At 34.7% G+C, this 12,917-nt stretch overlaps 1 protein-coding gene across 1 annotated transcript in view; it reads left to right on the top strand.

Annotated features, from left to right (window-relative positions):
* Positions 1-8,333, top strand: part of LOC106882649 (ventricular zone-expressed PH domain-containing protein 1) — a 68,687-nt gene extending 60,354 nt beyond the window's left edge. The window contains exons 14-15 of the mRNA XM_014933395.3: positions 1,325-1,429; positions 2,389-8,333. Of these exons, the coding sequence (XP_014788881.1) occupies positions 1,325-1,429; positions 2,389-2,619 (336 nt within the window). The 3' untranslated portion in view covers positions 2,620-8,333. The remainder of the gene's footprint in view (positions 1-1,324; positions 1,430-2,388) is intronic.
* Positions 8,334-12,917: the final 4,584 nt, after the last annotated feature.

Below are 12,917 nucleotides of genomic sequence, written 5' to 3'. Positions count from 1 at the left end.
TGTTGGGCCTCACGGAGGCAATGACTGAGACAATTGGCATTATGTTGTGCTTGAGAAGACCCATAAAGCCAAGCAAAATCACACTTGTGGCAGATTCCAGTGTCATGCAAATTGGCATCCATGCCAGTGGCACATAAAAGCTCCCGTGTGTCATGCAAATGGCATCCGTACTGGCAGCACATAAAAGCACCCATCACACTCTCAGAGTGGTTGGCGTTAGGAAGGATATCCAACTGTAGAAAACCATGCCAAATCAGACTGGAGTCTGGTTCAGCCTTCCAGTGTGTCAGTCTGGTCAAACTGTCCAACCCATGCCAGTATGGACAGTGGATGTTAAATGATGATAATGACATTGATGCACCATTCAACTCTTGTGTCTTTTTCTTTTTGTTATTTACAAAGGCTGTTTTACAGTAAAGTACAGTAATGTCCAGAGACAAACTGCTAATTGCTTGAGTTGGTGCTAACCTTCTTAATGTAATAAACCAAAAAGTTTTTATTTATTAAAACATCACACTTGTAGTGAGGAGATAAAATTAATTTAATGATAGATTATGATGAAGAAAGATAGAATAAATAATTCTGAAATTTAATTAGCTAAAATAGAAAAATGTTGGCATCCAATGGGGAGTGAGTATGATCTTTGCTGAGTACAGTGACATGTTTCACTCTTATGAGACCTCCTCAATGAAGTGTAGTCATAACCTGTTTTTGTTAGACTTATGATAACCTATGAAATGTAAAGAGATGGAATGATTAAATACTGATAGCTGTGACAACTTAAATATGTTAGCACAGTTAGAAGCTATCTGTCCTTAGGCAATTTCCATTAGTCATTATTTTAAGTTATGTCTTTTGGTGTTTATTTACTCACTCTTTTGTATCTCTTTGTAGTCATAGGTCTGGCAAGTATAAGTTAAGAGTAGGTTTCACTGAGGAGGTCTAATTAGACCAAAACACAACTGGAATTAATACCATACTTGCCAAAGATCAGACTTTACCGCCAAGAAATTTCAGTTGAAATTTTAGAGTTGTTTCCCTTTGTTTTCTCAACCAGAATTACTCATTAAGCTAATGAGTTTTGTTTTTCTGATCACTAGTGGTGTAATATTAATTATATTGTTTTGTATAACTACAGTGTGTTAGCATCAACATAAATGCTTGTTCTTCCTGTTGGATGGGTACTATTTAAGGCGGTATTAAATAGTACCCATCTTCCTGTTACCTTGTAGTTAGCCATTCCCAGTATATAGTTTTATATAGTTTTATAGAAGTTTTCTATTGATTTATTACTAAGATTTGTAAAATCTCTGCTTTCTTGAAGGGACAACTAAAAGAGAAAAAGGGTCGGTGGAAATTTCTGAAACGATGGAAAACGCGGTATTTCAGCTTGTCAGGATCAAACATTACCTACAGCAAAGGTGATTCAGTAAGTATTCTTCCTTCCCCTTTGATTTAAACTTTTCTGTTTGCCTTTTGATGTTTCTAAGCTACAAGTCATGGGAACAACAGTAAAGATGGTTTTAGTTCATACAAACAATGGTTTGTGCACATGGCAAAAACTTTATATTTTACAACAGAATACCACTCTCACCCCTGAGATGATGCTATCACTACACATACATACGTTGTAGAGGCTATTGTACTGATTGGCATCATGCTGTCTTCTCACTACACTAATGGTCTCTGCTCCTCAAAGCTGGCTTGTTTTGTACTACCTCTATTCATGCATTCTTGTCTCATCCGTTTCTCCTCTCATTGTTACCCATATTATGTCCTGCTCACTCTTGGCTCTACATTAACTACTTTATCCAATACTTCCTCTCTGGAATGCCATCCCTCAGTAATTCTTTCCCTGCTCATATTTTTCTTACTGCCATCAACTTGCAGCTGCTCAAGTAAAACACTGATATAATATAATATAATATCATATAAAAACTATAAGAACATCCTCTTCTCCAAACCAAAACAATCCCTTCCCCCAATCAAAGTCTTTATTCTAGAGTTGTGGGATGTGACAGGTTCAGTGAATGTGCAAAGAGAGTGGTCCTATTTTCATAGGAGTAAACTGAAGTAACTAAAGTGTGTGACAAGATTTGAATTCTTGAACCCTAGGTTAGAAGTTCAATGTCTTAATTTCTCAAATATAGTGCTGCTGTACTGAGTGGAACAAAATGTATCAATTTGTTACTCAGCATGCCAAGTATTAACATCTATTTTGTGTGTTGAAATAATTTAATCAGAAAACATTTGCAGACTCACTGAAACAGCTCTTTTGTCTGAAGCTCAGGGATTATATGTATTATACAGCTCTTAGGTTGTTAATTTGTTACAATGTAAAACTTGGTATATGTTAAACCTTATTTCTTATTTCTGTGTCTATTTCAGCATAAAGAAACATTGCCAGTCAGTAAAATACAAAGTGTGAAAGCTTTACGAAAAGGTATTAGAGACATTCCAAAAGCTTTTGAAATATTTACTGCTGACCAGAGGTATGTGTTGAAAGCAAAGGATGAACAGAATGTGGAACAGTGGGTGCAGTGTTTGCAGATTGCTGTTGCACGTTCACAGCAAAAAGAACCAGTTTTAGCTCCTCTCACAAGTATTGAAAATCAATAGCCATTCTCAGACGATTTCTCATGTTTGTCCCTTTCAAATTAAGCTGCTATGTTATACTGCTACACTAACATGGAAATATCATCTCAAATTTTGCATATTTGCCTGAATTTTTGGGACATAATTTTACGACATGCTTTCCATCACGTCACTCTGTTCTAGAGAAATAGTCAATTGGAGTAATCTATCTTGGCTTAAGGTGTCAGGTATTGCTTGTGATTAAGATGTAAAACTATTTAAAACATTTATCATACAGACACCACATCTTTATTATATATAATTTACATTACCGTATCACATTATTTTTCTAACTCTGTTCTTAGTCAATATAGTAAATTGGTGCTAAATAATTAAAAAAAGGTTTTGCAGTTATCAACGATTTGAAGTAAAATTTTGTGGTAAAGGAAATTAGTCTTGTAAAATTTAATAATTTCAATTTTAGTTGAGGAAATTGAAATGATAAAAAAGAAAAAAAGAAGTAAAAGTCCTGTTTGTATTGATTAAAAACCCCAAATAATTGTTGTTAGACCTCATAAACAAACTTATAATCAAAGGTATTCCAGTCAGGAATATTATGTTTTCTTTTTCTGAACAAAGAGTGTACCATAGATTACATTATCTAATGTGTCCTTCATTATTTTTTTTAACTGGTGAAAACAATTAGAGGGAGATTTGGTTACTGGTTCTGACAGGTCAAGTGACTACATAGAGGTTCCTGTTAGTCTGTTGTTGATGAGTACTTTTTTTAATCAAAATTAATAATACTTTGTTCTTAACTTTTACATAGTTCTGTAAAATTCTCATCTTATTTACAAATAAGTATAATAACATTTGATAAAACAGGGACATCAAGGAAATTGGTGGTGGTCAATGTTGGCAAAAATCATATAGTGAAGTTTGTGAGTTTGGATAAATTTGTATGTAAGAGAAGAAGAATCAATTCAATAATATTATTAGTTCTCTGGTGCGTCACTGTAAATAGGTATTAAAGTATGCTCTAGTGTTTGGAAAATATTTTGAATAGTAACTCCAAATATGTTAAAATAGAGAAACACCTTGTTTCCATAAAATATGTTGAAAGTTAGCAAGAAGATCAGACAAAGATGGCTGCGACTATCTGGTCACTGTGTGTGTCACCCTGATCAGGAAGCATCCAAATTAGTCTTGTGGATCCCACTTCATGGTGATGTAAGAAGAGAAAAACGTCATACTTACATTGACAACTTGACTGTAGACATTGACCTGGAATGTATCCAGGATCTCAAGGCTGTAACATTGAACTGAGAAGTGTGGCAGGTGGATTTTGTTGTTGCAACCCAGGTTGGAGCTCAACCATAATGATAGTAATACACAAGGAAACAAAGTTTTTGTTGCATTAATATCAGCACTTGTTTTTAACTCATTTGAGTATGCTGAATTCAAATCTGAAGTTAATTTTTCTCTGTAAGCTCTAGATTTTATGCAATTCAACTTACTATTTTTTTCTCGAAATTTGGACATCTGTCACATGGTGACATGGCCCATCTGAAAAATTTATGGTCATGTAGTCTTAAAATTAGATATAAAATAACTGCCTGATACATATGGACGTACGTACATGCATACATTTATTTATTTATATATGAAGGTACATGGTTTAGTGGTTAGGGTGTTGCACTTACAATTGTGAGATCGTGGTTTTGATTCCCAGACTGGATGCTGCATTGTGCTTTTGAGCAAAACATCATTTCCCATTACTCTGTGATCATTTCGTCATCTGACATGTGGCACATGGTACACCTGTACAGGTAATGTCGATTTAATGGAGGGAGTGAACTTAGATGAGCACAAACATTTGATCACTATAAACAAGTTATCTGTGTAGTCTAATGATGGGAGGGAGAATCCACTGTGTGTGTGTGTATTGATTAACAGATAACACTGGTCAACAAGTCTTTTGTTGCATTGATATCAACACTTGGTATTACCTAATTTGAGTGCATAGATTTCAGATTTGAAGTTGGTTATTTCCTAAATGCTCTAACTTTTTTGCAATCAAGATATTTCAAAATTTCATCTTCATCACATTGATGTCATAGTCTATCAGGAGAAATGTATGATTAAACTTTCTTTAAATTAGCTGGATAATAAAAAAGAAAATGCAAGATAGTATAAATTTATTCAAGAACACAATTTGAAACACTTTCCCTAATAAGCAAAGGTTATAGTTTATATAAAACTGATTGATAAATAAGACATTAATTACTATGAGGAGGCAAAGCTCAATTGCAGTCTATTCATGCAGGAATTTGCACTTGAAGCTCTTGCATTTGTGGACTGTTTCAGGGCAATCTTGCTTAATTCTCCAGCAGTAGTCTGCCATCATATGTTTGTCTCATCTTCCTTGGTAACGCTTTTCCATAGTCTTGAGATCCTGATGGAACCTGCTCACCTTGTTTATTACTTACTGCTTCTAGGTTCTCAGGGAATCTAGCAAGATGACTGTACATGAAATGGAGGAGTTTGACACTCATGTTACATCCAAGATTATGAAAAACTGAGAGCATATTAGCTACGAGAGTTTCATAGTTGTCAGCCTTTTTATTAATGAGAAAGTTTTCTATTACCACCACAAATGAAAGCCATGTACTCCTTTCCTTGTCATCTTTCTGGCAAATTCTTGATCACATACAAGTGTATGAATCTATGAGCCATTAAACACACCTGCCTTGATCTTCTCGAAGGACAAAGCAGGGAGAGCAGAGACTATGTGTTGGAAGCATTCACCATCATCATTTAATGCTTTGACAAACTGTTTCATCAAACTCAGCTTGATGTGGAGCAGAGGTAATTAATTAATTTGACTGCAAATGGCTAGAATGTAAAACTTAAATTTGCATGAAAACTAGAACATGTAGAACATGACCGTTTTCAGATATGAATTTAGCAGGTTAAAAACAGTAAGAATTAGTAAAAAAATCTTAAGCAACTGAGATTTCAAAAGAATTTGTTAATAATACATGAAAATAATTATGTGGCATTAGAAAACCAATAAGTAGGTACATAAATATCAATTGAAGCCTGAGTGGGAGTTATCTTTGTTGTAATGTGGGCAGAAGAGTAGCAGGGGATGATGGATAAATTAACAATTTTTGCAGTGGAATTTGTCTCCTGCTTCAGGTAATGTATAGTGACTCTGGAGAAAGTATATTGTTAACTAAGCAATCATTATGTTATAGATCTTTTATCTTTTACTTGTTTCAGTCATTGGACTGTGGCTAAGCTGGGGCACTCAGCACCTTGAAGGGCTTTTAGTCCAATGAATTGACTCCAGTACTTATTATTTCAAAGCTTGATACTTATTCTATCAATATCTTTTGACAAACCACTAAGTTACCAGGACATAAACAAACCAACACCAGTTGTCAGTGGGAGTTAAACACAAAAACTCTCTCTCTCTCCCCCTCTCTCTCTCTCCCTCTCTCTCTCTCACACACACACATACACGTATGATGGGCTTCCTTCAGTTTCTGTCTACTAAATCCACTAGCAAAGCTTTGGTTGGCCTGGGGCTATTAGAAGAAGACATTTGTTCAAGGGGCCATGCAGTAAGACTGAACCTGGAACCATGTAGTTGGGAAGCAAACTTCTTATTTCTTTATTGCCCACAAGGGGCTAAACATAGAGGGGACAAACAAGGACAGACAAAGGAATTAAGTCGATTACATCAACCCCAGTGCGTAACTGGTACTTAATTTATCGACCCTGAAAGGATGAAAGGCAAAGTCGACCTCGGCGGAATTTGAACTCAGAACGTAACGGCAGACGAAATACCGCTAAGCATTTCACCTGGTGTGCTAACGATTCTGCCAGCTCACCGCCTTCTTACCACACAACCTTGCTTGCATCTATGATGTTAACAATTTCACTCTTACTGTTACAGTTATTAATATTGAATGCTAACATTGACACAGTGGCACACATTTTTAGGGGAAAGGTATGATATATTGAAATACTTCCAATGTGTTACTGGTGATTTTTATGATTCTGGTAGGATTTGAAGTTAGAACACTATATAGACAACTGCCTCAAATCATTTAATCTAGTACTCTTTCATTTCTGTTATTCTACTATCTTTATGGGTGTTAATATGAGATGCTGCAAGAAATAGGAACAATAAAACTTATGTGGTTATTTTTGCTTGTTAAATTTATTATGAAAAATAAACTGGTTCCTTTTAAAATTGTTTAGGAATTATAATTTCTTTCTGTGTTTATGCATATGGACAATGAACATGTCGTTACTTATGGATGTGTTCAAGAATAGCTGATGAATTCTTTTTTGTCAGTGTGCAGGTAGCTTTTGACTTTCTCAGGTCTCTCTTCTGTTCATTCCATCTTCTCCTAGTCTGCTTAGATGCTATGTCATTTTTTCTTATGGGGCTGCACCAGCTATATTTCTCAGTTGTGAGATTCTCTTATGGCTTGGATTAATTTAGAAGTCTCTTAGGAAGATCTTGAGCTTATAGTATCAATGTAGTGATTGCACCACTCACTAACTGAATGTTTCCTCCTCATCAACTCACTGTGGAGAAGAAGTTTCATCACCCATTCTGGTATTATGACCAGACCACAACTACTAGGCTTTGTAGAGAAGAATGTGGATGTTGGGCAACACTGCATTAGTGAGGACCTCAGTGCCTGGAATGTTTTCCTATCAATGGGTATGCTGTAATTTGTGCAAATAGTTCAGCTTTTTAACATACTTGTTGTAAACAGTCCATGTCTCACTGTCACATAGTAAAGTTGGTAGAATAATGGTTCTGTAGATCTTTTGTTTAGAGGTTGAGACCCTTCTTCACTTACACATTTTTGTGAAGTCCACTGAAGGCAATGATGAGTGTGGCAATTCTGTGGTTTACTTCAAAATCATTGTGAACATTCTTGAGAGATTGCTGTCAAGGTATGTGAACTTGTCAGTGGTAAGTAGAATCTAATCTTTCACCTTCATTACATATGGTATGTACTCCTTAGAAAGGGTTCATTGGTGCATGACTTCAATTTTCTTTGTGCTGATGGCGAGGCCAAAATCATCACAAGCAGAGAAGAATCTGTTCATGCCCTGCTGCATCTCAGATTCTGAACCTGCTTTGAGAACATAATCATTTGCAAACAGGAACTAGCACTCTGTTATCTTTCACTTTAATTTTGGCCGAGAACCTTCTCAAGTTGAAGAACCTGCTGTCACTGCAATAACATCTTATGAAATTTGAATAGTCTTGAGACCACTACTAAAATTTAGTTTGCTCGAACTGTTATTATACTGACCAAGTTGTTTCAAAGAGACTGGCTGATAATCATGTTCTAATAAATATCTATTCATTAGAACATATCAAAGTAGTTACCTAGAATGTTTAAGTAATTTAAAAGAGTTAAGGGGGAAAATATTGTATTAGATCTTTGGTACTGTTTTAAATATCATTTGGTTTTAAAAATTGAAATTTTATGTCTATCTATCTGTCTGTCTATCTATGTATGAATATTTATTTTAGAAATGATTATATTTTGATAATCTTTACAAAAACATAATAATAAAGAAAATGCCATACACCTTAAAGGAATTTATTACTTTCCAGTAAATTATAAAAGGTGCCCTTTTGTGATATTACAACATAATGAAAAAATATCCCAGGAATTATATGTTGTATGTAATAAATATGTTCACTAAATATTTGGAAACAATATCAGTTATTGCTTTGATTCTGTTGAAGAAATATTTATTCTGTTAGATATATTAACCTAACTAATCAAACCTAAAGTTAAGAAAATGCAATGTTCCTTTTTACATTTTCTCACCTTTTTTTAATAGCTATTAATATACAAACATAATTCTCATGTAATTTTTTATAGTTAAAAAAATAAAATTAATTACATTTTTACTCTATATTGCATTCTCAGTGAAACACAACATGCATAATACATTAATAAATTAGTTTTTAACACCATATCAATATATCATACTTCCAGCTCTTTGGTTAGAACACTTTTCTGGATGTCATTTGCAGGTTTTGGACTCAGCATTTCCTTTTTGAGTTAATGAGTGATAACAACTAATGTTACTCTGTTTTTTAATTTCATTTCTGAGGAAGAAAAGTTAGATCTCAATGAGAAAGAAAGGGATATATAGCAATGTTGCTATATCATGTATTTCTCTTTTAAGTCACTTTAAATAAAAATAATTTATGTGTCATTGTTGTACATTTAGCTTTAAGTTGATAACAGAACCATGGAGTCTGGTAAGCATTATAAATCTTTCAAAAGTAACAGCAACATAAAGAATGAAGTTATTAGAAGTGTAGCAGAAATGGTTGCTCTAAAGATTATGATTTCATTTGTCTACTGGGCAGTGTTCTCTCTAATATTTTGCTGTGGGTCTGTTAGAAATTTGTTTGTATGAAAATTGTCTTTCATTGCAAAAAATGTGCCCATTCATGTGAGTAACCATTGTTCAGATGCTGTATTGACGATTCACCTTCCAATTCTTTGTACCCCTGCTTTTATATTCACCCTGTCTTGCAAGTTACTTGGTGACCTCACTGGTGCTGATACCACATACAAAGCACCAAGTACACTCTGTACAGTGGTTGACATTAGGAAGGGCGTCCAATCATAGAAACTGTGTCAAAACAAACATTGGGGCTTGCAGTAGTTTTCTGGCTCACCAGCTCCTGTGAAACTGTCCAATCCACACCAGCATGGAAAACAGATGTTAAATAGTGATGATGATGATTATTATTTTCAGTAAAAAAGAAATTGAATTTCATCTTGAAAAAGTTTGTGTGCACACAGTATTTCCTTTGTTGCACTAATTGTAAGACATATGCACACAAGCATGCAGCTCAGAGGGAAAATTACTACTGGAGTTTATGAATATGGACTTCATGCTTTTTTCTGATTATATTGACCTTTCAAACTGGTACAATTTATTGGCACTTACACTATTGATAGTCAGAGGATAAATATTGTATTGATATTTAACAGTAACACACACACACACACACACACACATATATAGAAGTGCTGAGTTCTGTAAGCTAAGTCTATTATGGAGAGTTAAGCATTTACAATAGTTGTAAATATTAAACCCTTCTGTTTATATAAAACACTCTGAAGAAGAAAGGCCCTTTTACATTTGGAGTTTGTATGACATTCTTCATGTATTAATGTGCTTCTAATTATTATCATAAGGCAGCTTAATGTTCTTAAGTTGTAAAGTTATAATAGCTCTTTATTTAGTCTAAGTCTAAGCGTTCTTTATATGTCAGAAAATCTATTAAAAAAAAAAAGAAAAAAAATTACACTATCATAAAGATCATCATCATTATAGAAGAGTTATTCATCAAAATTAGTGTTGTGAATTTTTAATGGGGATTAAAAATTATAATCCCAACTCTTTTTGTTTTAAATTATAAAACTGATGTCTTTACAAATGAAATACAAATGCCTAATGTATATTTGAATTTACTGAATACATTTAAATCCTTACTGTTTTAAAAATTGAGGTCTGTATAAGTCTAGTACAAGTGTCAGGACTGGTAACTTCCATTGAATAATAAAATAGATTAAATCTAAAAATAGTTTGTCTTTTCAATAATTAACCATAATTTCAGTATTGATATCTAGTTATCACTAGAAGGAACTTTCTTTCAGGTTTGTAGTAGTGGATACAGCAGTTACTATTGAAACTGAGTTATATCAACTTGATAGAAACATTTTTTAGTTAACTTTATATTTCAGTTGTTTGTAACATTGTTTCAAAGATTGTTTGTTCATCACCTGGTACATTGTGTGTATATATGAATTATATATATATATAGTCATTTAACATCCATTTTCCATGCTGGCATGGGTTGGACAATTTGGCAAGAGCTGATGAATTAGAGGACTGTGCTAAGCTTCAGTGTCTTTTGTATGATTTCTATGGCTGGATGTCAACCACTTCACAGAGTGTACTTGGTGCTTTTTTACATAGTACTGGCACAAACGAAGTTACCAAGTAACTTGCAAAACGAGACCCATCAACTGATGTTGTGTTGTATTGAAGAGGTGACTTTATGCTAGGTTATGAGAGGGATAGAGATAAGTGTCTTGCAGTAGAGGAGATATGTGGCTACCCTAGTTGGGAAAGGAGAGAAGGTAGTGCAGAGGTGTCAAAATATACCCTCAAGTTACAAGAAGGAGAACATTAGAGATTGGACAGGGTGAATGGGTAGGTTCGATCATAAGAGTGTGAAAGGAGAATGGGCAACAGATCCGAAGACTGTTAAGAGGAAGTTAGCCTGAAACAAGTCTGGCCCAAATACTTGCAACTGAATGGATCTTGTTAAAAGTATAGTGGTGGTGTTAATTTGAGTAATGGCAAAGATGAGAACAACAACTGTAACAACATTGTAAACAGCAACAATAATAAAAACGAACGTAATCAGCAGCAACATCAAACAATCAGTTACAACAGCCTCAAGATCAGGCCTGTCGTTTAGTACTGTAATGTTGGTTTGGCATTGGAAGACAACACAGAGTTTAATATGAGGTACCAGTTTTGCTTAGCCAGGCCAGACCTAAAAGTGTTTTTCCAGGGAGGGACAGAGAGAGCTCTCACCTATAAATACATTAATAGGTAAAGTAGAAGGGCTGAAAAAACCAGCACAAGCAGAGAAATTCTTGAAGGGCATGTGGGTATCTGTACAGCATCTGAGAAGAGGAAAATAGTATAGAACGATAGAAGTATTTTGCCTTAATGAAGAGGCTGTTAACTTTATCACCCAAGAACAAGAAATGTCCCTTTGATTGGATCCCACATGGTTACCCCTCTACCAAATTTTATTCACTAGGCCTTATGTATATGTACTTCAAAATTTCATGCAATAATCCAACTTCTTATTGGAATATACTATGAACAAGTTGTATATGGCACTTTATAGTGAGTAGAGACAGACATTTGGAAATCAGTTTTTGAACAAAAGAGAAACGAAAGGATGAGGTTGGCAACCTGAAAATATTATTCTATCAGTTCTAATAATTCTTCTAAGTTGTTTGTGAAAACATGTCTGCTTATGGGAAAATATTACCTTGCTTGAAAAGAAGTGAGGGCTGGTAACAGAAAAAGTGTCCTGCCATAGAAAAGCTGTTTCAATGAATTGTGTCTGATGCATGGAAAAGTGGAAGTGAAAATGATGAGGATGATACAATGAGCTTCCAGCTTCAGTCTAGCAAATTTCCATCACAAGGTTTTGGTCAATCTGAAGCTATAACAGAAGACACTTACCCAAAATGTCATGCAGTGGGATGAAATCTGAAACCAGTTATTTGTGAGGTGAATGTCTTAACCATATAGCCATACTTGTATCTAATACTCTCAGTGATCCTCTTTTATTTTTTACTTGTTTCAGTCATTTGACTACTATCATGCTGGAGCACCACCTGGAAATAACCTTGGTACTTATTTTTTAGAATCTGGTACTTTTTCTATTGGTCCCTTTTGCTGAACTGTTAAGTTACAAAAATGTAAACAAACCAACACTGGTTGTTAAGTGATGGAAAGATGAATATGAAAACACACACACAAGCATTTCCACACGGTTTCCATTTACCAAATTCATTGGTTGGTCTGGGGCTATAGTAAAAGACACTTGCCCTAGGTGCTGCATAGTGGGACTGAACCTGAAACCATACGATTCCAAAGTGAGCTTCTTACTCTTCAACCACACCTGCACCTGTGATTTAATTAATTTTCAATAACAAAAATTCGAAATTTTCTCTCCTACCTTTTTTGACCAGAATTAATCATTTAGAAAATTGTTGTTCTCAGCACTAATTACATTAATTTTATTCAATAGATTTCCTTGGATTACTACACTTAATCTACTAGCACCTACTCTACTATTGAAATGTGGTACATTAATGACTTTGCCAATTTCATGCATGATTCCAACTGATTAATCGCTGCTTTGCCACGTTTATATTTGCGAGACTTACAAGAATATCAGTGCATCATAACCAGAACAAATGCTACATGATATTTTTGTTCACATACTAGTTTACTTGCCTGTTTGTACATCTTTCACCAATATACATTGGTGAATGACATCATCATCATCATCATCATCGTTTAACGTCCGCTGTCCATGCTAGCATGGGTTGGACGATTTGACTGGGGACTGGTGAACCAGGTGGCTACACCAGGCTCCAATCTGATTTGGCAGAGTTTCTACAGCTGGATGCCTTTCCTAACGCAAACCACTCCGAGAGTGTAGTGGGTGCTTT

This window comes from Octopus bimaculoides, chromosome 3, assembly GCF_046866305.1.
Source record: "Octopus bimaculoides isolate indiv1 chromosome 3, ASM4686630v1, whole genome shotgun sequence".
Taxonomy (NCBI): Eukaryota; Metazoa; Mollusca; class Cephalopoda; order Octopoda; family Octopodidae; genus Octopus; species Octopus bimaculoides.
Note: the sequence above shows the minus strand (reverse complement) of the source record. Positions and strands in the feature narration are given on the sequence as shown.